This window comes from Sebastes fasciatus, chromosome 11 (genome assembly GCF_043250625.1).
Source record: "Sebastes fasciatus isolate fSebFas1 chromosome 11, fSebFas1.pri, whole genome shotgun sequence".
In the NCBI taxonomy this organism is placed as follows: Eukaryota; Metazoa; Chordata; class Actinopteri; order Perciformes; family Sebastidae; genus Sebastes; species Sebastes fasciatus.
The window spans coordinates 5,488,023-5,510,821 of NC_133805.1; the positions used below are offsets into that span (position 1 = coordinate 5,488,023).

The following is a 22,799-nucleotide window of genomic DNA, read 5'->3' on the forward strand; positions in this document are numbered from 1 at the left end:
TTCTTACGTTCCAACACTGGAAATAATGCAATACATCAATATCATTTGACACACATTCTGCACAATCATTTATTTTACTTGTAATATTTTAATATAGTACATTTAGATGATAACACTTGTGTAATTTAGTTTTGAATGCAGAAACGTACTAACAGAGTATTTTTTTCACCGGGGTATTGCTCATCGCTATTGATCTTCCACTATTGCCTGTAATGTGGCACATCCTTCAGACCGGTCAGTACAATATTGAAATGCAAAGTCGATGAGTTTCATCCCAGTTTGATCCACGATGTTTAATCATAGACCATATCAAAGATTTATTTTCACATGAGTACATTTAACATTCAGTAAATGCACATTTCATTTGAAATTGTGTATCATCACATTACAGTGTTTACAGAGGGATAACAATGAAGCAGAATCCACAATTACAGACGTAATTTGAGTTATGATTACAGTTAAATTATGGACAAATTCATTTTAATATCATTATTGTGAACCGTGGTTGGTTTCCTCTTTCTCCAGTGGTATTATTGGTGCTATTATTACTTACAATCAAGACTATATTCCTAAATTTTCTTCTCTATCAAGCAGATAAAACACATAGGATATCATTTTTTCTATCACGTCTGAAGTCTTAACATCATTCCAGTGACTTACATTAATGGGACACAAAATAAATGTCTCCAATCTCGTGTGGCAGATTAATTAGTCGTAAAACCGAACTTCGTAATATCTGATCTCCGTTATTAAATAGGTGGACAGTTTTGGTGTGTCTTTCCCTTTTAGCAGACGGGACTAACGGGCACGCCCCTCTTGGGTTTATAGGGTTTCGTCGTGGTAACCATCTTGATGCAGTCTATGATTGGACAGACGCTGAGGCACAGCGTGCAGCCCGTGCAGCTGTCGTTCACCACGGGAAAGTGGGTCTCTGGGTGGAAATTTATAGCCTGGAGAGACATTAAACAAATCATGTTACGGGACTGAGGCAGGTAAGACTTAAAGACAGAGACAAATATCGTTATGTAACAGCTGTTCTCATACACTGTTCGTAGTTATACCTACGAAAAGTAACGCACTGTATTTCTTGTATATATCCCAACAAATCAATTTGTGTGTAAGTAACGTAATCTTGAACCGGGAAATATAAAGAGCGGCGAACGCTGTGTAGGGAGGAGGTCTGGGTGGATGGGCGGGTCAAAAAACACCAGACTTTCACCCAGGATACCGGCGTTCATGTCCCGTGTCAAACCAGAAGTCCACGTTGATTTATTTGTCACGTAAGTTACGTAGTTAAGTAATGCTACTTCAGGAGTTATTTTAAGCCAAACCACGATCTTTTCCAAAACCTAACGAAGTAGTTTTGTTGCATAATCCTAACCAAATTGATCTATTCCTAAACTTAACTAAGTAGTTTTGTTGCCTAAACCTAACCAAGTCGATCTTTTCCTAAACCTAACCAAGTCAATCTTTTCCTAAACCTAACTAAGTAGTTTTGTTGCCTAAACTAACCAAGTCTATCTTTTCTTAAGCCTAACTAAGTTGTTTTGTTGCCTAAACCTAAGCAAGTCGATCTTTTCTTAAGCCTAAGTAAGTAGTTTTGTTGCCTAAACTAACCAAGTCTATCTTTTCTTAAGCCTAACTTAGTTGTTTTGTTGCCTAAACCTAACCAAGTGGATATTTTCTTAAAGCTAACTAAGTAGTTTTCTTGCCTAAACCTAAGCAAGTCGATCTTTTCTTAAGCCAAAGTAAGTAGTTTTGTTGGCTAAACCTAACCAAATCAATCTTTTCCTAAACCTAACTAAGTAGTTTTGTTGCCTAATCCTAACCAAGTCTATATTTTCTTAAGCCTAACTAAGTAGCTTTCTTGCCTAAACCTAACAAAGTCGATCTTTTCTTAAAGCTAACTAACTAGTTTTCTTGCCTTAACCTAAGCAAGTCGATCTTTTCTTAAGCCTAACTAAGTCGTTTTGTTGCCTAATCCTAACCAAGTTGATGTTTTCCTAAACCTAACTAAGTAGTTTTGTTGCCTAATCCTAACCAAGTCGATGTTTTCCTAAGCCTAACTAAGTAGCCTTGTTGCCTAATCCTAACCAAGTCGATCTTTTCCTAAGCCTAACTAAGTAGTTTTGTTGCCTAATCCTAACCAAGTTGATCTTTTCCTAAACTTAACTAAGTAGTTTTGTTGCCTAAACCTAACCCAGTCAATCTTTTCCTAAACCTAACCAAATTGATTTTTTCCTAAACCTAACTAAGTAGTTTTGTTGCCTAAACCTAACCCAGTCAATCTTTTCCTACACCTAACCAAATCAATCTTTTCCTAAACCTAACTAAGTAATTTTGTTGCCTAAACTTAAGGAAGTTGTTTCCAGTGAAGATGGAATTTTATTTTGAAAACAAAACCTGTATGCATGTGACGGAACGGATATTGACATGTGTTGCTGGACATTTGTAGGAAAACAAACGAAAGAAGAGGAATACGTTTTTCGTAAGATGTCATATGAAGCGTTCCGTGAGAATACGTCGTACAGACAGACAGACATACTGTACCTGGTATCCAGAGTCATTGCAGGTCATATAACATTTCCCACAGTTGATACACATCTCTTCATCTATCACAGCCTGGACCTGAGAACACAGAGGAGGGTCGTGGTTATGATACGTTTATATGCAGTTTATTTCAAAGTAATTAACTGTGACCTTCAGTTTCATTTATTATTTTATTAGAGTTATGAATATTATATTCCATTTCTGCGAGGAGATCCCCCGACATGCTACACACTGGTCCTTTAAATGTATAATTCTTAGAATATAAAACGGCTATAATGTGTACTATAATATATAATCTATAATGTGTACTATAATATATAATCTATAATGTGTACTATAATATATAATCTATAATGTGTACTATAATATATAATCTATGATGTGTACTATAATATATAATCTATAATGTGTACTATAATATATAATCTATAATGTGTACTATAATATATAATCTATAATGTGTATACCTGCTCCATGTTGTCAAGTTCCTGGTATGCTCCAATGTAGCGCAGCGCTCTGGCTATCACATCCTACAAACACACACAGTACGCACAAAGTTCATTTGGTTAAAAACGTATTTCACAGAACAAAGCACAGAACATCTAAAGGAACAGCGAGTGTGTTTGTGTGTCATACAGTACCTTGACAGCAGGGACAGGTTTTTTGGGCGTGTTGACCCGGTTGATGTCGTCTTCAATCACATCAGTTGTTGCATTTCTGACCTTTTTCTTGTACTCTGCGATGGCGTCTGTCCTCTGCTGGAGGTACGGACCAAAACTTGGGAGGCTCTACACACACACACACACACACACACACACACACACACACACACACACACACACACACACACACACACACAGTCAACTGTTTAGAGGAAATATTAGTTAACCCTTGAGCCTCATTTGAAAGTAGCGTCGCCTCAGGAGCTCCGTCTAAACCCCCCCCCTCCCCTCGGGGCTCCTTCCATGGCAATGCCCCCCCACACACACACACATGCACGAGCACCGCCGCATCGTAACTACTTCACAGACACAGAGCGGAGAGAGGACCTCAACTCAACAACGCTACCTCATGACAAGTAACCGTTGCAGTGCTACTGCAGGGCTGAGTTTACTCTTCCATTCTCCAGGAAACGTGCGGCGGCGACGCGCTTTGAGTTCAGGCTGGTGCACGCCAAGGGTAGAGTACGAGCAGGAAGGCTTCTGATTGGTTCTTTCCAAGCGCACCGCGAGGCAGTGATTGGTAGACGTTTTTACGGGTTTACAGCAGCTACAGATGACAGCTCTTTACCGGTCCTTTTTCAGAGCTCATCAGTAATGGATCGCTGTCGGGGTGTAAAGACCATTTCAACCAATATAACAAATAGTGGTGACTGGAGAACATCGTCAACCCTGCCTTTAAATCATTTAACTAACTTCAGTCCTGATCATAACTACCAAATATCATTCTATAAAAAAAAAAAAAAAAAAATGTAATTATTTTCTGTATACAACAACATTGATTTTCATTGCATCGAACACTGCAGAGCTCCATAATACAGCAGCTAGTGGACACCAGGAGAATAGCTTGGATTTGACCCAGAGGGCAAACATGAGAAAATGGATCACCAGATTTTTTTTTCTCACTTGCCTCCCAGGGCTTCTGTAAATGGCAGTAGTTGTATAATTAGTATAATACTAATAGTAGTAGTATTGGTAGGAAGTAGCAGTACCTGTCCCACCAGGTCTTCCAATCTGGGAACTGGTTTCCCCTTCTGATGTCTCTGTGTTGGAGGAGACTGACCGTCCCAGTCCTTCAGCTCCAGGCTCTTCAGGTACAACAAGGCCTTCAGACCTGAACACACACCAAATACTACATTAAGAACCAAGACCTTGAGGAACACCATAGAAAAAGCCATGCTGTGATTTGGAATCAAAAACTTTTGACATTTGGAGATTTCTGCAAGAATTGCATTTTTGCAGCGATTGGATGGCGAGCACTTCTGTTGTGTAAACTGCTCAGAAACCCCCTTAATGTCAATCTAGCTAGGAAAGCTATCCACCTTCTGAATGCTCTAGGTCTCTAGTTTGTGGCTGTAAAGTTTCATGAGGCTGTGATTATCCTAGAGGTCACCACAGGTCATTTTATACAGTGAGGTCCAGTTTAAAAAAATGGTCTCACTACAATGAAATGGCTAACATCATCACACATGAATACAACTGCATGCGATTATCATAAAGTGGCCATTTCTATAAAGGGGAGACTCGTGGGTACCCATAGAACCCATTTTCGTTCACATATCTTGAGGTCAGAGGTCAAGAGACATCTTTGAAAATGGTCATGCCAGTTTTTCCTTGCTAAAATGTAACCCAACTTTGCAGCGTTATTTAGCCTCTTTCCCGACAAGCTAGTATGACATGGTTGGTACAGATGGATTCCTCAGGTTTTCTAGTTTCATATGATATCTGTAGCTTCGCTCTAGCCCTGAACCTGCTAAGAGCCTCTGAAAGACAGTAAAGTCAGACGGGATTGCGTAGCATGTAATATACAGGAATACACAGTTACATACCCACGCAGTAATCCTCAATCACTGTGAAGTCCTGGTTCTGTACGGCACTGCACACCTGTAGGAGTCAGACACAGGAAGACAAACAGACATCAACAAAAGCATAATCAAAACCAAATAAAGTATGATCGCCGTGCTGCTTCTATCCCTCAAATTGCTCTACTAAATGCTTGAATTTGTATTTTGTATTAGGTGTACAGTATGGTAGAGTAATATTATCACCTGTAACACTGAGGCCCCGGCGTGAAGAAACTGTAGTCCGCTCTCTGCTGAGTCGATACCTCCGGTGGCCAGAACTGGGAAACCAGGAATAGCTCTGGCGATGGCCGATACTGCTCTGAGAGCAATGGGTCTGATGGCATTACCTGCACACATTGTTAATATTATTCATCATTACTATCATTTATTATATTTTATTTCTTATGTATTATTTATTATTTATTATTTATTATTTATTATTTATTATTTATTATTTATTATTTATTATTAACTAAGAGCTAATTTAGTGTGTAATAGGGCTGGGACAATTCAACTATCTCCCGATTCGATACTATTATGGTACTTGGGTGTCGATTTGATATTTATTGCGATTTTGTTCACTTTTTTAACACTAGACTATGGGAAAAAGTTGAATCATACACTTCTAGGGACTTTTACTTTGTAAAATATCTAAATTAATACAGTAAGAATGTTTGATTTTCAGCATGTATGTAGTCGGAGATGTCCTGAAGTCAAATATATCATCATCATTGTCAGGAATTATTTATTAAATTTTTTCCAACAACGACATTTCCCTCACAAATTAGTCGTATTTTCTTTTTAATGTATAAGAGATATGTAATGTTTAAAAACCTTATTTTGAAAACTAGACGTAGTCACACGTGTATACTTCCTCTAACTTCTCCAAGTCCGTCTCTAGCTCTCCCGTCAGCTCCATTCTCTTTATCCATCCACGGTCAGCTCCATCGGGGCCGTTTGAAAGCATTTAACATAAATGTCAGTATATGGGTGCTCTACAGTCGTAGCGTCGGCCCATTTGACCACGGAAAAGAGAGCGACGGCCGCGATGTCTAGCTCTGCTTTTCCTGCCAATGTGTGAAACCCAAAGAGTTTCCATCCTTTACTGGGTGTGTAGTGTTTACCACGCTGGAGTTAACGTGTTTGTATGTTTGTGCGTGTCCTTACCGGACACTCCTCCATACGTGGTGCGTTTGCCAGTTCCGACACTTGGCCAGGGGGAGCCGTCGGCCTTCAGTCCCATCATACCTGAGACTGTGTTGGTGGCTGTTACGCCATCTGCTCCACCTATAAAACAACACAACAATCATAGACATTCATTACATACCGAATGTAAATGATTTGCGATGTAAAATGATGTAATGAAATAGCAGAGATGATGTTGAGCAAAGAAAAAGACGTGAGCGTGGTGAGGTGCGTTTACCTTCATGAGCAGCCTTGGCGATGTCGACAATATTGGTAACGTTCGGCGTCAGTTTGGCAAAGAACGGGATGGAAACGGCTGCACGCACCCAGCGACAGATGTTACGCACCAACACCGTGTCCTAACGACAAACACACATAAAAAAACACAAACCTGTCCATACACAAATCATTCAGCATATCACATTTTGAAAGGTTACACTAGAATAGTATCCTCTATAATATGGCAGAGCAGGTTGCAGTATTTTGATGTATACTGTATGCTTATGACCATAGAACTGAACTGTAAACACACTGTGAAAGGGTTTAAGTTGTAAGACGAAAAAACGGACAACACCGTGGTAGCGACCTGTCAATCCCAAGGTAGCCCCGCCCTAAAGCATCCCCTGCTTTATGGTCTATTTGACTCTAAATGGGACCATAATTTACTAAATGAACATCATGCTGTATTGAAGAAGACTTGAAACTAGCGATTGAAACCATAAACTCATGTTTACAATGTTTACTGAGGTAATAAATCAAGTGAGAAGTAGGCTCATTTTCTCATAGACTTCTATACAATCAGACTTCTTTTTGCAACCAGAGGAGTCGCCCCCTGCTGGCCGTTAGAAAGAATGCTAGTTTAAGGCACTTCAGCATTGGCTTCACTTTTCAGAACCGGAGGTTGCTTACTGGTTCCAACGTCCCTGCAGGCAACATGTGCAACATATTCCACTCCCTCTTGTAGAAGTAGGGTTGTGTGTGCGTGCGTGCGTGCGTGCGTGCGTGCGTGCGTGCGTGCGTGCGTGCGTGCGTGCGTGCGTGCGTGTGTGCGTACATACCTGTCCACAGGCCAGTCCCATGCCTTTCTCTCCCATCCCATGAGGACAAGACAGGTTCAGCTCCAATGCGTCTGCTCCTGATTCCTAAACACACACATTTTTCTATTTCACACCTTCACAAACCACACAGTTCTAACCTGTGTGTGTACATATAATATAATAATTGACCCTTCGCTAGGAGCAACACTATTCCTGTAAAGCCGGGTATGTTTTTATTCACTGTTAAAATCATTACAAAGCATGGTGGTCCACCGGAAGGGGCGGGACTTTGCCACTCTATATCTATATCTCCTTCCAACCTATCGGGGTAACGAGTATCACTATTACATGTGCCCCACATGTGCAAATTGCCAAATCTGATCTGAGATCGGCAAAAACTTGCAAAATCACTTGCTTGATTCGATGCCCGGCGACCTATCCTAACCTTAACATTCTTGCGAGAGTTTCCCCAGTTGGCTGGTTCCCTTCTAAACATGACAGGAGACTCGTGGGTACCCATAGAACCCATTTTCATTCACATATCTTGAGGTCAGAGGTCAAGGGACCCCTTTGAATATGGCCATGACAGTTTTTCCTCGCCAAAATTTAGCGCAACTTTAGAGCGTTATTTAACCTCCTTCCCGACAAGCTAGTACGACATGGTTGTACCAATGGATTCCTTAGGTTTCTTATTTTCATATGATACCATATGAAAACTCTCTTGCTTTAATGCGTTAAAGAAATTAGTGGCGTTAAAACAAATTTGCGTTAACTCACCTCTGCCATCTTGGCTAGTACTGTCCAGTCTTCCTTGTTGTAACTACACATTATACTGGAGATCACCACCTGACAGAGACACAAGGATAGGGTAGTTTTCAGATAACAACATATTTGGCAGCATTCTGTCTGTTGTCAATTATGTTTTTCAAGTTCTCGGTAAAATAGAGTCTAAGCAGAACTGTGTTTGTGAAGGAACACATGTGACGTGACGGGAAACTTACATTATCAGGGAAGTCCTTCTTTAGCTCGGTGACTGACTGACACCAGTAGGCCGCCGTCTTCTCACTGATGAGCTCAATATTGAGGAAGGAGCCTTGTCCTGGTCCAAACATGTGACCTGAGGTGGTGCCGCGCACAATACGAGGAGACACGTTGGTCACCAGATCCTGCAGACACACATTTACAGAGGCCAATCATGGAGGCGGTGGTGGCAGTGTGAGTGGTTGTCTTTTTAACTGGGTTTTTGTTTAGTGGTAAATGGACTTAAAATCCATGTCATGCATGTAAATGTGCATGTTTCCATTAATACTGTAGAGCTAATAAAACATGTCATTCCCTGAAACATAAAGCTTTAAACAAATTAGTTTAAGCTTTTACAGAATCTCATGTTATCACTTCAATACTTCCAATCATGGCAATACTTTAAAGCTGAAACAATTAGACGATTAATCAATGGACCAAAAATAAATTGGCAACAATTCTCAATTATTTTCTTATTTTTTTAAAGCAAAGATGCAAAAAAAATCTCTGGTTCTAGCGTCTCAAATATGAATACTTGCTGATTGTGTGATTGTATCATAACTGAAAATATGAAGGCTTTGGACTGTTAGTTGGACAAAAAAAAGCAATCTGAATCGGGCTAAATTGGGCTTTACGACACAGCGATGGACTTTTGTTTTGTTTTTTTCTGACAATTTACAGATTAATTATCTGTCGATTGCCAGAAATTCCTTTAGCTAATGAAGCAGTCGATGCTTTGTGCTTTAGAACGTAACCGCCATGAAACAATCAGAAAAAATAACATTTACTATCTCTGATTCAACGCCGCTCCCTCTCTTCATACACTCTACAGCTCGCTCGACCGTAGCTGCTTTCTAAAAATACTTGTGGGTAAAAAAAAAAATAGCTTATCTTATAATACAGTAGTGTGAAACTGTATTGTGTGTGCCGTACCTTATCCAGTCCAAACGTCTTGGTCAGAGCGAAGCCCCATCCTTGTTCAAAAGCTCTTCTGATCATAGCTGTGCTGGTGGTGGGAGGAGCAGACGCCAGGCCGAACGGGTTGGGGAACTTTATTCCACACATCTCGACGCTGATGTCCACCTCATCTATGGCGCTGTAGAACAACGGCAGCTTCGGAACCGGGTCCACTGTCTGTCCATGCAGGGACTGCAGGAGGAAGGGAGACAAATAGTTTACTTACGTCATTAATTAAATATTACATTTTATGGAGTTAGGCCTGAGTTGAAGACATCAGTCTGCTCTTTGTGTGGTGCATTCATGTGTTTCCATGAAGCTCTGAACATCCCAAACTTTACAGTCAACATCAATGTGTGACCGTTGTAGGCTGTTCCCTGCTACTCTGGCACACATGTTCTGGCTCTGTCCTAAATTATCTAACAACTGGAAATCTGTTTTTCAAACTCTGTCGGAGTTTTGGGAATTTTTTTTGGGCAGGTGATAGAACCTGATCCTTTGATTGCAATATTCGGTGTCCCAGAAGAGGGTAGATGTGCTAATTCTAAGATTGTGACCTTTGTAACTTTTGTTGTTGTTAGCGCGCTGGCTGGCTCTCCTAAACTGGAAAAACCCACGTCATCCAGCACTTAAAACTAGAGAAACTCAGGTTTATACTTTGTGGCTCTGCCGACGAATTTGAGAAAATGTGGCGTCCCTTCCTGGACTATGCTGAATCTAAGCTCTAAATCTCATATGTAACTTGCAGACCAACAGTCATTGTCATTATTTTTCTTAAATAATTAATTAATTCATTCATTAATTTTTTTTAATTTTAAAATATTGTCAATTTTTTTAAATAATTTTTTTTTTTAATTTAATTTAATTTAATTATTTTATTTTATTTATTTATTTATTTCACATTGCATGTGTTTTTGTTTGTTTTTAATCCTTTGCCAATTATTTTATCTTTTTTTTTTTTTTCCTTTTGTGCTCTTTTGTTTGTAAAACACAAAATGTTGTTTGCATTGAACTTATCAGTAAAACTGAAAACCAATACACACAAAGAAAATCATTTGTTGTCGCTTATTACATTAAAAAAAGGCCATCTGCCAAGTCGTAAAAGTTGTAGTTCCAACGGCACATGAACACACCACAGCACAACACAATAACAAATGTCAGGTATGCAAACAGAGTACCCTACAGCAGACTTTTCAAAGGTATAGCACGCTATGTGCAGGTTTTTCAAGTGAGGACTTCTTATGAATGTTAAGATCTTCTTAAGAACAAATTCCAACAAAGATGACACATAATGTGTCTTAGCTTTTTGTCACTGATGGCAGCTGGAATAGATCCTGGATTTTAAAGATGTGCTGAATGTTTGAAGCAGAAACAAATTTACCTGCATGTATCTGTGAATGTGCCATGAAGCCTGTTTGCCGTCGTTGACCGATTCCACCGTAGTGTTTGCCAAACCAGCGATGTCTCCTCCTGCAAACACCCAGGGCTCACTGGTCTGCATGGTGTCAGTATTCACCTCTGGAGTCCCCCAGCGGGTCATCTTCACAGGAGCCATGGCATCGCTCACTTCACACAGACAAAATATGGATCAGGTTATGTATGAGTTGTGGCAGAAAACGTGTTTTGTGAGGTCACAGTGATCTTTGACCACCAAATCTAATCAGTTCATCCTTGAGTCCAAGTGGACGTTCGTGCCAAATTTGACGGACATATGGACAACCCAAAAACATAATGTTGTTGCCGTCGCAGAGGCATAAAAAAGGGAAGATTTATAAAACATCTTCTGATTCATTTTACATTTTTTAACAAAGCTTAATTACCTTGCGGCTCGTTGAGCATGGAACCAAAGGCGCTGATGATGTAATCAGCCTTCAGCCTGACAACTTGCTCCTCATCTTCCAGCCAATCACCGTCCTCCGTCTGCTCGGTGCGACAGAACTGTAACCCGGCAACCCGACCATTCTTCATGACGACCTCACGAGGAGACAGGAAGGGCAGGAACTCGCACTGCTCCTCCTTAGCCAACTCCATCTGACAGAGAAAACACATTCAGTATTCTCTCTGTTGTGTTTCCATCTGTCTTCATATCCCTCATCATCATCATCGTACCTCCTCAGGAACAGCCCGGATGTTAGTGAATCCCTTCCTGAAGCAGACGTAGACTCTCTTGGCTCCACAGCGAAGAGCTGAGGTGGCGCAGTCGAACGCAGTGTCACCGGCACCCAAAACGATCACTATCCCTCTCAACTCTGGCAGAGATGAGCGACACTGACACATACCTGGACAGAGAGACATGGAGAGAGAGAGACATGGTGATGTGAGACTGTCTCTGACTCCTTACCCTTCACCACTAAAAGAGTCTTATATTTGAATCAGCCCACTTCCTGTTAGATTTTCTCTTTAAAGGCCCTGACACACCAAGCCGACAGTCGGCCGCCGGACAGTTTGCGGACGTCTGTGAGCGTCTGTCGGCCTACAAGCTTGATTTTGTAAGTTAGAAACTTGATTTTGTAAGTCGGAAGCTTGATTTCGTAAGTTGGAGGCTTGATTTTGGAAGTTGGAAGCTTGATTTCGTAAGTTGGAAGCTTGGTTTTGTAAGTTGGAAGCTTGATTTCAAAAGTTGGAAGCTTGATTTCGTAAGTTCGAAGCTTGATTTCGTAAGTTGGAAGCTTGGTTTTGTAAGTTTGAAGCTTCATTTTGTAAGTTGGAAGCTTGATTTTTGAAGTTGGAAGCTAGATTTTGTAAGTTGGAAGCTTGATTTCAAAAGTTGGAGGCTTGATTTTGTAAGTTTGAAGCTTCATTTTGTAAGTTGGAAGCTTGATTTTTGAAGTTGGAAGCTAGATTTTGTAAGTTGGAAGCTAGATTTTGTAAGTTGGAAGCTAGATTTTGTAAGTTGCAGACTTGATTTTGTTAGTTGGAAGCTTGATTTCGTAAGTTGGAAGTTTGATTTCGTAAGTTGGAAGCTTGATTTCGGAAGTTGGAAGTTTGATTTCGTAAGTTGGAAGCTTGGCATTTAGCTGTGATGGTTAATGTTAGGGTAAGGGGCTGAGGGAAAGCATTATGTCAATGAGAGTCCTCACAAAGACAGAAATACAGGGATGTATGTGTGTACCTTTCTTGCTGGCTGAGGCCACCATGGGCAGAAAGTCTTTGGAAGTGAAGAAGCCTTGATCCATGGTTAAATCCTGGAAGATTTTAGCTCTGTTGGCCTGAGGGAGACCTGAAGACACACACATTGACATACTGTATGTCTACCACTGTTACAGATGGATTAAAAGGTGTAAAACCCCCAATGGATAAAGGTTTATAATGCACATCCATGAGGCCAAATTCAAAGACGAGGCACTCACCAATCCCGATGAAGACAGCCTTAAATCCTTCCTCTTTCAGGGACGTCAAAGTCATTCCGTTCACACCTAGACCCTTCTCACACACCACCTGGTGTGTGCGCACACAAACACACACAAACACACATTTATCAAGACTGTGCCGGATTGAAATGATCAGAAAGGTATTAACACATCATTATTGTCTTAAAGGGATGGTTTGGGTGTTTTGAAGTCCTTTTGAAGAATATCCAATATCCAATACATTTTAAAGGAACAGTGTGTAACATTTAGGGGGATCTATTGGCAGAAATTGAATTGATAAGTATGTTTCCTTCAGTGTATAATCACCTTAAAATCAGAGTCTGTGTTTTCGTTACCTTAGAATGAGCCGTTTATATCTACATAGGGAGTCCGCCATGTTGCTCCGCCATGTTTCTACAGTAGTCCAGAACGGACAAATCAAACTGTTAACTTTTCCTGCTTGGGCCGGAGTCGATAACGTTACTCGCTCCCGTCGTCGCCACCGCCGCTCTCTCTCTCTCCTGCTTCACCACTCACTTCCCAAGTACACACACACTCTACACACTGGCTCTAGAGAGGGCCATTCACGTTTTTGCGTCGGTACCGTAGCTCTCCAACACGCTTGGCACACTTCGGTTGATTGCAATCTCCTCACCTCACCGCTAAATACCACCAGATCCTACACACTGGACCTTTAAAGGTTTGGCATCATATTTCAGTATTCGTCCATTAAAGGTACAGTGTGTCGGATTTGGTGACATCTAGTGGTGTGGTTGCAGATTGCAACCAACAGAGTACCCCTCCGCTCACTCCTCGCTTCCCAAGACTGCGGTAACACCGTTCACCTCGCTCAGAGGCCATCCTTACCATAATAACACTACTTTAGGAGCAACGGAAGTCAGACGGCGGCTGGCGGTAGCACGGTTTTGCACTTTGCGGCTCACGTTACCGCAGTTTCACAAGCGTGTTGGAGAACTACGGTGGCCTTCAGGTAAGGTAAAAACGTGAAAGCCCCTCTCTAGAGCCAGTGTTTGGTTTGTCTGTTCTGAGCTACTATAGCTCCTTACCCTTAACCACTAAAAGATTCTTATATTTGAATCAGCCAACTTCCTGTTAGATTTTCTCTTTAAAGGCCCTGACACACCAAGCCGACGGTCGGCCGCCGGACAGTTTGGGGCCGTCTGTGAGCGTCTGTCGGCCTATAAGCTTGATTTTGTAAGTTAGAAGCTTGATTTCGTAAGTTGGAAGCTTGATTTTGTAAGTTAAAAGCTTGATTTCGTAAGTTGGAGGCTTGATTTTGTAAGTTAGAAGCTTGATTTTGTAAGTTGGAAGCTTGATTTTGTAAGTTAAAAGCTTGATTTCGTAAGTTGGAGGCTTGATTTTGTAAGTTAGAAGCTTTATTTTGTAAGTTGGAGGCTTGATTTTGTAAGTTGGAAGCTTTATTTTGTAAGTTGGAGGCTTGATTTTGTAAGTTGGAGGCTTGATTTTGTAAGTTGGAAGCTTTATTTTGTAAGTTGGAGGCTTGATTTTGTAAGTTGGAAGCTTGATTTCGGAAGTTGGAGTCTTGATTTTGTAAGTTGGAGGCTTGATTTTGTAAGTTGGAAGCTTGTTTTTGTAAGTGAGAAGCTTGATTTTGTAAGTTGCAGGCTTGACTTTGTAAGTTGGAAGCTTGATTTTGTAAGTTGGAGGCTTGATTTTGTACATTTTGGACATGAAGAGGACCCGCTTCCTATGTAGATATGAAGGGCTCATTCTAAGCTAATGAAAACACAAACACATTCTTAGTTTCAGGTTATAAAACACTAATATAGTTTGAATATCTGCTAATAGATCTCCCTAAATGCTACACACCGACCCTTTAAGATTATTAAAAACCAAAACATCTAACAACCAGCCGAAGATTTAATAACTGAACAATTATTGCAATATGTATTTCAGCATCTTACAGTATGGACAATTAGGGCACTTAGGGGTAAGATAGGAGTTTCTATGAGCCATACCTTGACTCCCAAATCCTTCATCAGGTCTATTTCAAACTGGACGGCCTCATAGGGGAGCCGGAACTGAGGGATTTCTGATATGCTGCAGGGAGGAAAACACATTCTTTGAATTGCTTTTTTTCCACCTTGTTCGACAAGTGTTTCCAAAAATACTGAACATTTAGTTGCCAACTAACAGTAGAAGTCTTACAATAAAACTTAAAACTGAATACATTCAAATCAAATAATGTCACTGACACAATATAATATCACTATTAAATGTCATCTAATATCATACTTTACCATTTTTAATATATGATATGATATACAGTACGATGATGATGACGATATGTTACCTCAGCCCTCCAATGTACTTCTGCTTCTCAAATATGGTGACATCATCATATCCAAGACGGGCCAGGAAGGAGGCACAGCTGACCGACGCTGGACCACAACCAATCAGAGCTACGGGGGCGTGGTACGACTCTGGCATCTCATTGGCTGGTGGGAGTTCAGGATTCCTGATCTGAGGGATGCCCATCTTGCTAAACACCTAGGAAGAAAATAACACATATTTGAAATAATACACTTTTCATATTCATACCATAACACTAGTATAACGCTCAAAACAAATTTAGAAGCCTGCTAACATTAGCTATCATTAGCCGGTAGTATCACTTTAATATTTACGTTAACGTAAACCAAATCATTATCTTAATCTTAAACCTAAAGCCAAGTTGAAAGCATGAACTCTCCTGTTTTAAAGTGGGGCTGTCAAAGTTAATAAGGCGTTAACGTGAATTGTTTTTTAACGGCACTAATTTCTTTAACACATCAATGCAACTTGATATTTTTAGGTTCTAGCGGGCTCAGTTTTAAAGCTAGAGTGAAGATACTGGTATTATGAAACTAGAAAACCCAGTGAAGCTATTGGTACCAACCATGTCATACTAGCTACTACACCAAGGAGGCTAAATAACGCTCCAAACTTAACACTACATTTTGGCGAGGAAAAACTGGCATGGCCATTTTCAAAGGGGTCCCTTGACCTCTGACCTCCAGATATGTGAATGTAAATGGGTTCTATGGGTACCCACGAGTCTCCCCTTTACAGACATGCCCACTTTATGATAATCACATGCAGTTTGGGGCAAGTCATAGTCAAGTCAGCACACTGACACACTGACAGCTGTTGTTGCCTGTTGGGCTGCAGTTTACCATGTTATGATTTGAGCATATTGTTTTATGCTAAATGCAGTACCTGTGAGGGTTTCTGGATCAATATCTATCATTGTTTTGTGTTGTTCATTGATATCCATTTTTTATATTTATTTATTTATCTACCCATTTATTTATTTTGCATCTTTTCCATTTTTTCTTTTCCATTTTCATCTTTTTTTACATTTATTTATCTATTTATTATTTTACATTCTTATTTTTTTATATGTATTTTGGATTTTCCATTTTTTATATTTAATTTTTTCTTTAAATTTTTATTTTTTGTATTTATTTATGTATCTATTTATTTATGTTTTATATTTATTTATTTATTCATTTATATATTGTATTATATATTGTTAGTTGATTTCCAGTAATAAATATATACATACGTTTGCATAAAGCAGCATATTTGTCCACTCCCATGTTGATAAGAGTATTAAATACTTGACAAATCTCCCTTTAAGGTACATTTTGAACAGATAAAAAATGTGCGATTAATCGCGATTAAATATTTTAATCGATTGACGGCCCTACTTTAAATACATTTCTGTATATTTAGCATATATACGCGTACACATCAGAAGATATTAAATGATAGTGACATGACTACAACTGGTTAAAATTGGTTACAAACTTCAACAACAGTTCCGGTTTTCAAAGAAAATGACAGACACAGTCATGTTATGAAACATGTGTTTGATACAGAAAGCTTGACAGCTCTAAATATCGTACCTCGGTAGCAAACTGCTGTAGCCCTCCGATGTTAATAGGTCCTTCCTCAGATGCATACAAGTTGCAGCCCCCGACACACAGCTCTGATGTGGGACACACCATTCCACAGGTCAGACCCAGCGGGTTGTCAGAGAGGATGGACCGCGCTGACCCATAGTAGTTCTGGTATACACGCAAACATGAATGATAAGATCAGGGCATTATTACTGCTACTTCTAATGTTCTTTATATTTAACTACTAATCTTCCACGGCATGTGTGCATGGATGCGTGACTGTGTTTGTGTGTATGTATTTTGCAGTACCTTATTAGAGATGCTTGTAATAAATGACTTTATGTCCAGGTTAGTAGGGCAGCTCTTCTGACAGGGAGCATCCACACATTTTAGACACCTAAAAGTAGATTTTACTTTTATTACAACAACAACAAAGATATTAGCATGCACTATCACTGGAAAATATCACCAAGTCAAAACATTTTAAATCCTATAAATACGGTAAATGCTAATTTCAGCATGCTCACAGTGACAGATGTTAAGCCAGTGCAACATTTAGTGCTAATTATCACTAAAACCAAAGTACAACTGAGGCTGATGGACTGTCATTAGTTTTGCAGGATTTGGTCATAAAACAGAGTATAGGACAAACTGAAAGAGCTGGAGCTACATCTAGAGGAAAAACTCCAAGGATCACCACAGTGATTACAATTCATCTTGCGGTGGACATGAACGTCTGTACCAAATGTCATGGAAATCCATCCAATAGTTTTAGCGATATTTTACCAAAAAAACAACCTAAAGAAGCTGAAGTTGTGTTGCCTAAACCTAAAGAAAGTTGAAGTTTTGTGGCCTAAACCTGAAGAAGTTGTAGTATTGTTGCTTAAATCTAAAAAAGTTGTAGTTTTGTTGCCCAATCCTAAAGAAGTCGAAGTTTTGTTGTCTAAACCTAAAGAAGTTGTAGTTTTGTGGCCTAAACCTAAAGAAGTTGAAGTTTTGTTGCTTAAACCTAAAGAAGTTGTAGTTTTGTTGTCTAAACCTAAAGAAGTTGAAGTTTTGTGGCCTAAACCTAAAGACGTTGTAGTTTTGTTGTCTAAACCTAAAGAAGAATGGGTGACATCACAGTGACTACGTCCACTTCTTATGTACAGCCAAAGGTTACAAGTCAGTTGAAAGTGGTACTTTACCTTTAAAGAAAATAGCAAAGTAATTCATTCTCACCTCATTGCTTCCCGTAGAGCTCCGCGCTCGCTCAGCGTTGTGTGTTTGATGTCGTCAAAGTTGTTCTCTAACTTCACACAAGACTGAGGAGTGGAGGGAATAAAGAGATGGAAATGATTTAAAGGAAAAGGGGAATAGAGAAGAAAGAAAAGAAAAGAAATTGTGTGTTTGTGTATCTTACATCACAGTTCTTTTCAGGGTTTCTCTTCCAGTGTTTCTTTTCTTTCTGCTTGTTCGCCGTGGACATAATCTGAGCATGAGTCTTCACCCTGGGATTCAGAGCCAGGATGCTCTGTACAAAATTAAGTGAAATAGATCAACACATCTATAATAACTGTTGATTGTTAGACTCTAAAAGACACAAATAGAATCATTCTCGTACTTTGTGAAGTACTAAAGAGTGGCAGAAAAGTTGTTGTTTTTTAAACACCTAAAAAACACGTTACTTAGGGAAGCCAAGAGCAGCAGTGGTTGCAATATTATAATACATTATCTCAGATTAACAAAGCCATTTTCTTGTGATAAAGAAATACATTTCTCACTGTGTTCCCAAGATGACGACACATTTATCCCATTATCACAAGAAAACAACTTTGTTATCTCAAGATTTTATCTGTTATCTCGTTCTCTACTTCCGCAGTTACCCAAGGAACCAGGTCAACTTTATTATCCCACATGTGGTCATAAATACACCCTCCACAATATAAAATGTAAACTATACAAAGTGCAAAGGTAAATTACAACGTTATCATGATGCATTCTAATGTAATCTCGTAAAATTAAGTTCTTGGCGAGAAACTTGAATAAATCCAGTTGTTGTTGGAGATGTTTTCACAGCGTATAAAATAGATAATAGAGAGAGAACTGTTTAACTTCCTAAGACTAGCTCTAAGCAGCTTGCCAAGATTTTTTTTAATCAAAGCAAATATTTAAATAATCATAATCATTTGAATTGTGTATTTTTATGCAAATAACCACTATAGATGACAATAACAAAGTACAGTACAGTACTGTGTACAGTAACCTCCCTCCCCAGGAAGCCACGGTGTATTTCAAACACTGTAATTTACCGTGTATATAATGTTTTTTGTGTAAAATAGAAACATGTCATTAGATTAGATTTCAAAAGTGGCAGATAAAAAAAAAAATACTTGCCTGCCACAGTGGCAGGAAGTGAAAATAGTTCATTTCAGAGCCTGTATCTTAAGGTTGCTTTCCACGTGTTATTCATGAACCACTACTGTTATCTGTCTTTACACACAGAGATCTGCTGACAACCAAAAACATACGCAACATTCTAGGAAGTTTTCTTGTTTGTAAGATGATAAGATAATGACGAGCTGTCAGGTCAGTGCTCTGATGTTATGTAACCTGTGGTTTGAATACATAAGAGCAGACACCAAGAAAATAAATTATGTTCCAAACTGACGTGTTGTTACAACAGGAAATACATCCGATTAAGAAACTGAGATCCAAACTTCTTGTAGTTAAATATGATTGGCTCATGTTCTACTCTTTTTGAGGCTTTACCTAAGAACCCTACAGGTCACACAACTTATCATCATCATCATCATTATCATCATCATCATCATCATCATCATCGTCAGTTTGCTTTGAATATTAAAATGATTTTATATCCAATATCTAACACTTTGATATCAGGATCTTTTACACTTCCAACCCATTTAGACGGAGAGTTTATTACATTATCTGGCAGTTATGATATTATCATTTGCTTAACCCATATCTCAGATTCAAAACATACAGAGTTGAAACTATTGTTCCATCTCTTCACGTGTACAACTGAACACTTGTTGCATAAGACCATAATAAGCCGTATTAGTATAACATAACATGGCTTTTTATGCTTGTAATCCGTACTGCTGTGACATGTTAAAGAATAGCACATTGTTTAACCTTCCTGTTGTCCTTGGGTGAAATTTGACCCGTTTTCAAACTTCATTATATCATAAATATGGTTTTCTTCCATCTAACTGCCCCAAAATAACATGAATGAAAGTAATTCATAATTTCTGGGGGGTTTTCTCAATCAAACATTTGGTATAATTTCATGTAAATGAGGTTTATTGACCATAAATTACAAATAAAAAAGTTTAAAACTTGTGATAATGAGTTGGAAAGCAGTTGGCTAAAAAGGTGTCATTATGTGATGCCATTGAAAATGTTTTATATTATAATATTTATAATATTCTGACTAAACTTTGACATATACCAGTCTGTGATAATCCCTCAACATTATGTTCCTCTGATACTAACTATAGTCAAAATAATTAATAATTTCTGCTTTTTTTATTCAAAGATTAGGTGTAATTTCATGGAAATAATGCTTATTAACCATAAATTACGAAAAGAAAAGTGTAAACCTTGTGAAAATGAGTTGGAATGAATTGGCTACAAAGGTGGGTGATAATTTTGGGTGATAATTTATACCGTATAATTTATAAACCGTCAAACCAGACCAAAAGTTGCACGGTCGACAGGAAGACAACAGGAGGGTTAAGAAAGAACAGAAAGAAACAGAGTATGCATGTTCTGTTGTGTATCTCAGAAAAGACCAACTGTACTGCAAACTGCAGTAACAACTTTTCATAAACTTTGTGTGGACCGCATACGTACAATGATACTTTTGTTGTTTGGGCAGGACATAAAAGTCAGTTTTTATTGTTCAATTTGTCGTGCTGTTACTGATATTTGGTTGTATGTCCACTCTATTTGTGCAAATGATTAATGGTATTAGTGTGGTCACTGACAGGACGTGACCATTCACTATTCATGTCAGAGTTTCTGCCTCTCTTGTCCCTTTGATATACATTATTTTGCTTTAAAGCATTACAGGACTTTTAGGTAATGCATTTCAATTTACAACAAAGGTCAACAATTTCCTTTTTCATTCAAAGCCTGTCGCTCCTTTGTGGAGCGTAGGCCGCTCGAGTCTTCTGTCCTGGGCGTTTCTCTCCAGTTGTTTCCATGTCAGCGCGCTCTGTTTGATGTCCGAGTCAAAGTCCCTGCGCCAGATGTTCTCTCCTTCTTTTGCCTTGTGGGTTCCATCTAAGGGCCCGCCTGGTGATGCTGGTACTCGGTTTACAGAGTGTGTGGCAAATCCATCCCCATCTCCTTCTCCTGATCGGACGGACAACCCGAAAACATAATTGTTCGAGATGAACTGCGCGGTGCGGTGACAAAAAGCTGCGGTCAAGTCGGACAGTTTTCAGCCGTCAGAGCGAGTCGGACACAAATCTAACCGGCGTGCATTGATCGATTCTCTGCAGGACATGGCTGTCGCCGGCACGGAGGCATGAAAAAAGGAATCGTCAAGATTGAGGCAGCAGAGGTCGAGATATCCTGACTATTATTCACAAATGACTGGATACTTCATTTCCCATAATGCAACTCAATAGTGTTTTATCATTAGACACTTTTAGCCTTGCACATTTTTTCTAATTCGTCTTCTTCTTTCAAACCTCACACATCCAGATGCCAACAGGCTTTCTGTCAAGAATAACAAGTTTCAAGCCCATGTCGAGGTGCGAGTCATCAGGGTGGTTTTGTTCTAAACTTTGTTATGCTCTGTGCCTCTTCCTCCTCCTCCTCCTCCTCCTCCTCCTCTTCCTCTCACTTTAAGTCGTGAGAGGAATTTGTATGAGTACTAATAGGATCATTTTTGTGTTGTTTTGGGATTAGCCTCCTCTCCCAGAAGCCTCAGCAGGGGCTACTGTGCTGCATTTAGAAACTCAAACGCCTCACATTATTTGCAGAAACACTGCAGTTTGAAGTACTAAAAGGGAGGAACAATTCAAAAGAGGATTTTAAATTCAAATGGGCACTCCATCAGCTCACTAAACATGACGATTACCACTTAAAGTGTGTAAAGTTTATTTATAGTGACTTTGCTCTACTGTAATATTTTCAAACAGATGTATAGATCACAGATTTAGACCTTCTTTTCACCACTGTTGTGCAACAACAAAAATCCCAAAGCACGAAGTTTGAAAACAGGAAGACTACATGTCAGTATTAGTAATGACATGGTTTATAAAAAAAGAGCACTGAGCATAACTTTTAGTCAGCGATCAACAGGATAACAACCATCAAGTGCTTATCCTCACATAACTTGAAGTTAAATTATATTATGAAGATTATTTTAGCTTCATTTTTTACTGTTTCTGAGGTGGATTTACCCTCCACACACGGTTATTTGACCACCTGTAGATACACAGTATATTGAATGAAGACAGTAATTAGTAATTTACCTCAATGTCTGGAAGATCTTTACTCAACATGATGCTTCTGCCTGGTTCGGGGACTAAAAAGCTTCAAAAGCTTTCTGAAGATCTGCGTCGGTTTCTGGATCAGAGGTCCGAAACACTGTCCGGGACTGCTCTGCTTCCAAGTGGAACTATCTGAGAGCTGACCGTCCTTATTAAGCTGCGTCCTCTCACTGACAGGTTAAACAGGTTGATCGCTTAAAAGCTATTGCATGTTGTCTTCTCTCCAGCTAACCTGTTGATAAGGTAGGCTGAGGGACGAAACTCATATCGCTCCGCGAGGGGTCGAAGTTCAGCAGAGCTGGACAGTGGGCATGCTTCTGGGTGCATTGCTCCTAAAACTCAAAATCAAATAATAACCTCAGTAAACTGTAAGGTCCAAACTCCACCCTGCATTCAGTTTCTTTTTTTCTTTTAACTCCTTCCTGCCTGTCTCAAGGATTCTACCACTTTCTCTTCCTCTTTGTAGGCTCTCCTTTAAGGAACAAACATCATCTGTTCCTCTGAAACCAGGCAGGACATGCCAGGACAAAGATAGGCCTGGCAATAGTTGTTGTTTTAATTTAAATTCTGGGCAAGCACCGTCTGGGTGGCAACGGGGTGGCAAGAGCTTTTAACCATAACCATTGGAGGTCAAATCTATCTAATCTAATCTCTAATCTAAAAACTAGCTAATGGGCAAAAGTCAGGAACATTATTTAACA

General features: G+C 39.4%; 1 protein-coding gene across 1 annotated transcript; it reads right to left on the reverse strand.

Annotated features, from left to right (window-relative positions):
• Positions 1-263: 263 nt before the first annotated feature.
• On the reverse strand, positions 264-22,439 carry dpydb (dihydropyrimidine dehydrogenase b). The gene is made up of 25 exons (XM_074650160.1): positions 22,081-22,439; positions 17,991-18,101; positions 17,810-17,892; positions 16,898-16,985; positions 16,595-16,756; positions 14,998-15,194; positions 14,663-14,744; positions 12,663-12,750; positions 12,425-12,532; positions 11,422-11,591; positions 11,133-11,343; positions 10,694-10,878; positions 9,289-9,504; positions 8,337-8,501; positions 8,113-8,181; positions 7,357-7,440; positions 6,537-6,657; positions 6,281-6,400; positions 5,318-5,460; positions 5,099-5,153; positions 4,262-4,383; positions 3,192-3,338; positions 3,018-3,080; positions 2,551-2,628; positions 264-950 (listed from the first exon to the last, which is right to left on the reverse strand). The coding sequence occupies exons 1-25, from the start codon at positions 22,108-22,110 to the stop codon at positions 786-788; spliced, it is 3,063 nt and encodes a 1,020-aa protein (XP_074506261.1). The 5' UTR covers positions 22,111-22,439; the 3' UTR covers positions 264-785.
• Between the last annotated feature and the right edge of the window lie 360 nt (positions 22,440-22,799).

Coding starts and splice junctions, on each gene's coding strand:
- dpydb (XM_074650160.1), bottom strand. CDS start 22,110: ATGTTGAGTAAAGATCTTCCAGACATTGAG. Junction 14,745..14,997: donor AAGTACATTGGAGGGCTGAG/GTAACATATCGT, acceptor TCCTCCCTGCAG/CATATCAGAAATCCCTCAGT. Junction 11,592..12,424: donor GGCCTCAGCCAGCAAGAAAG/GTACACACATAC, acceptor CTCTCTGTCCAG/GTATGTGTCAGTGTCGCTCA.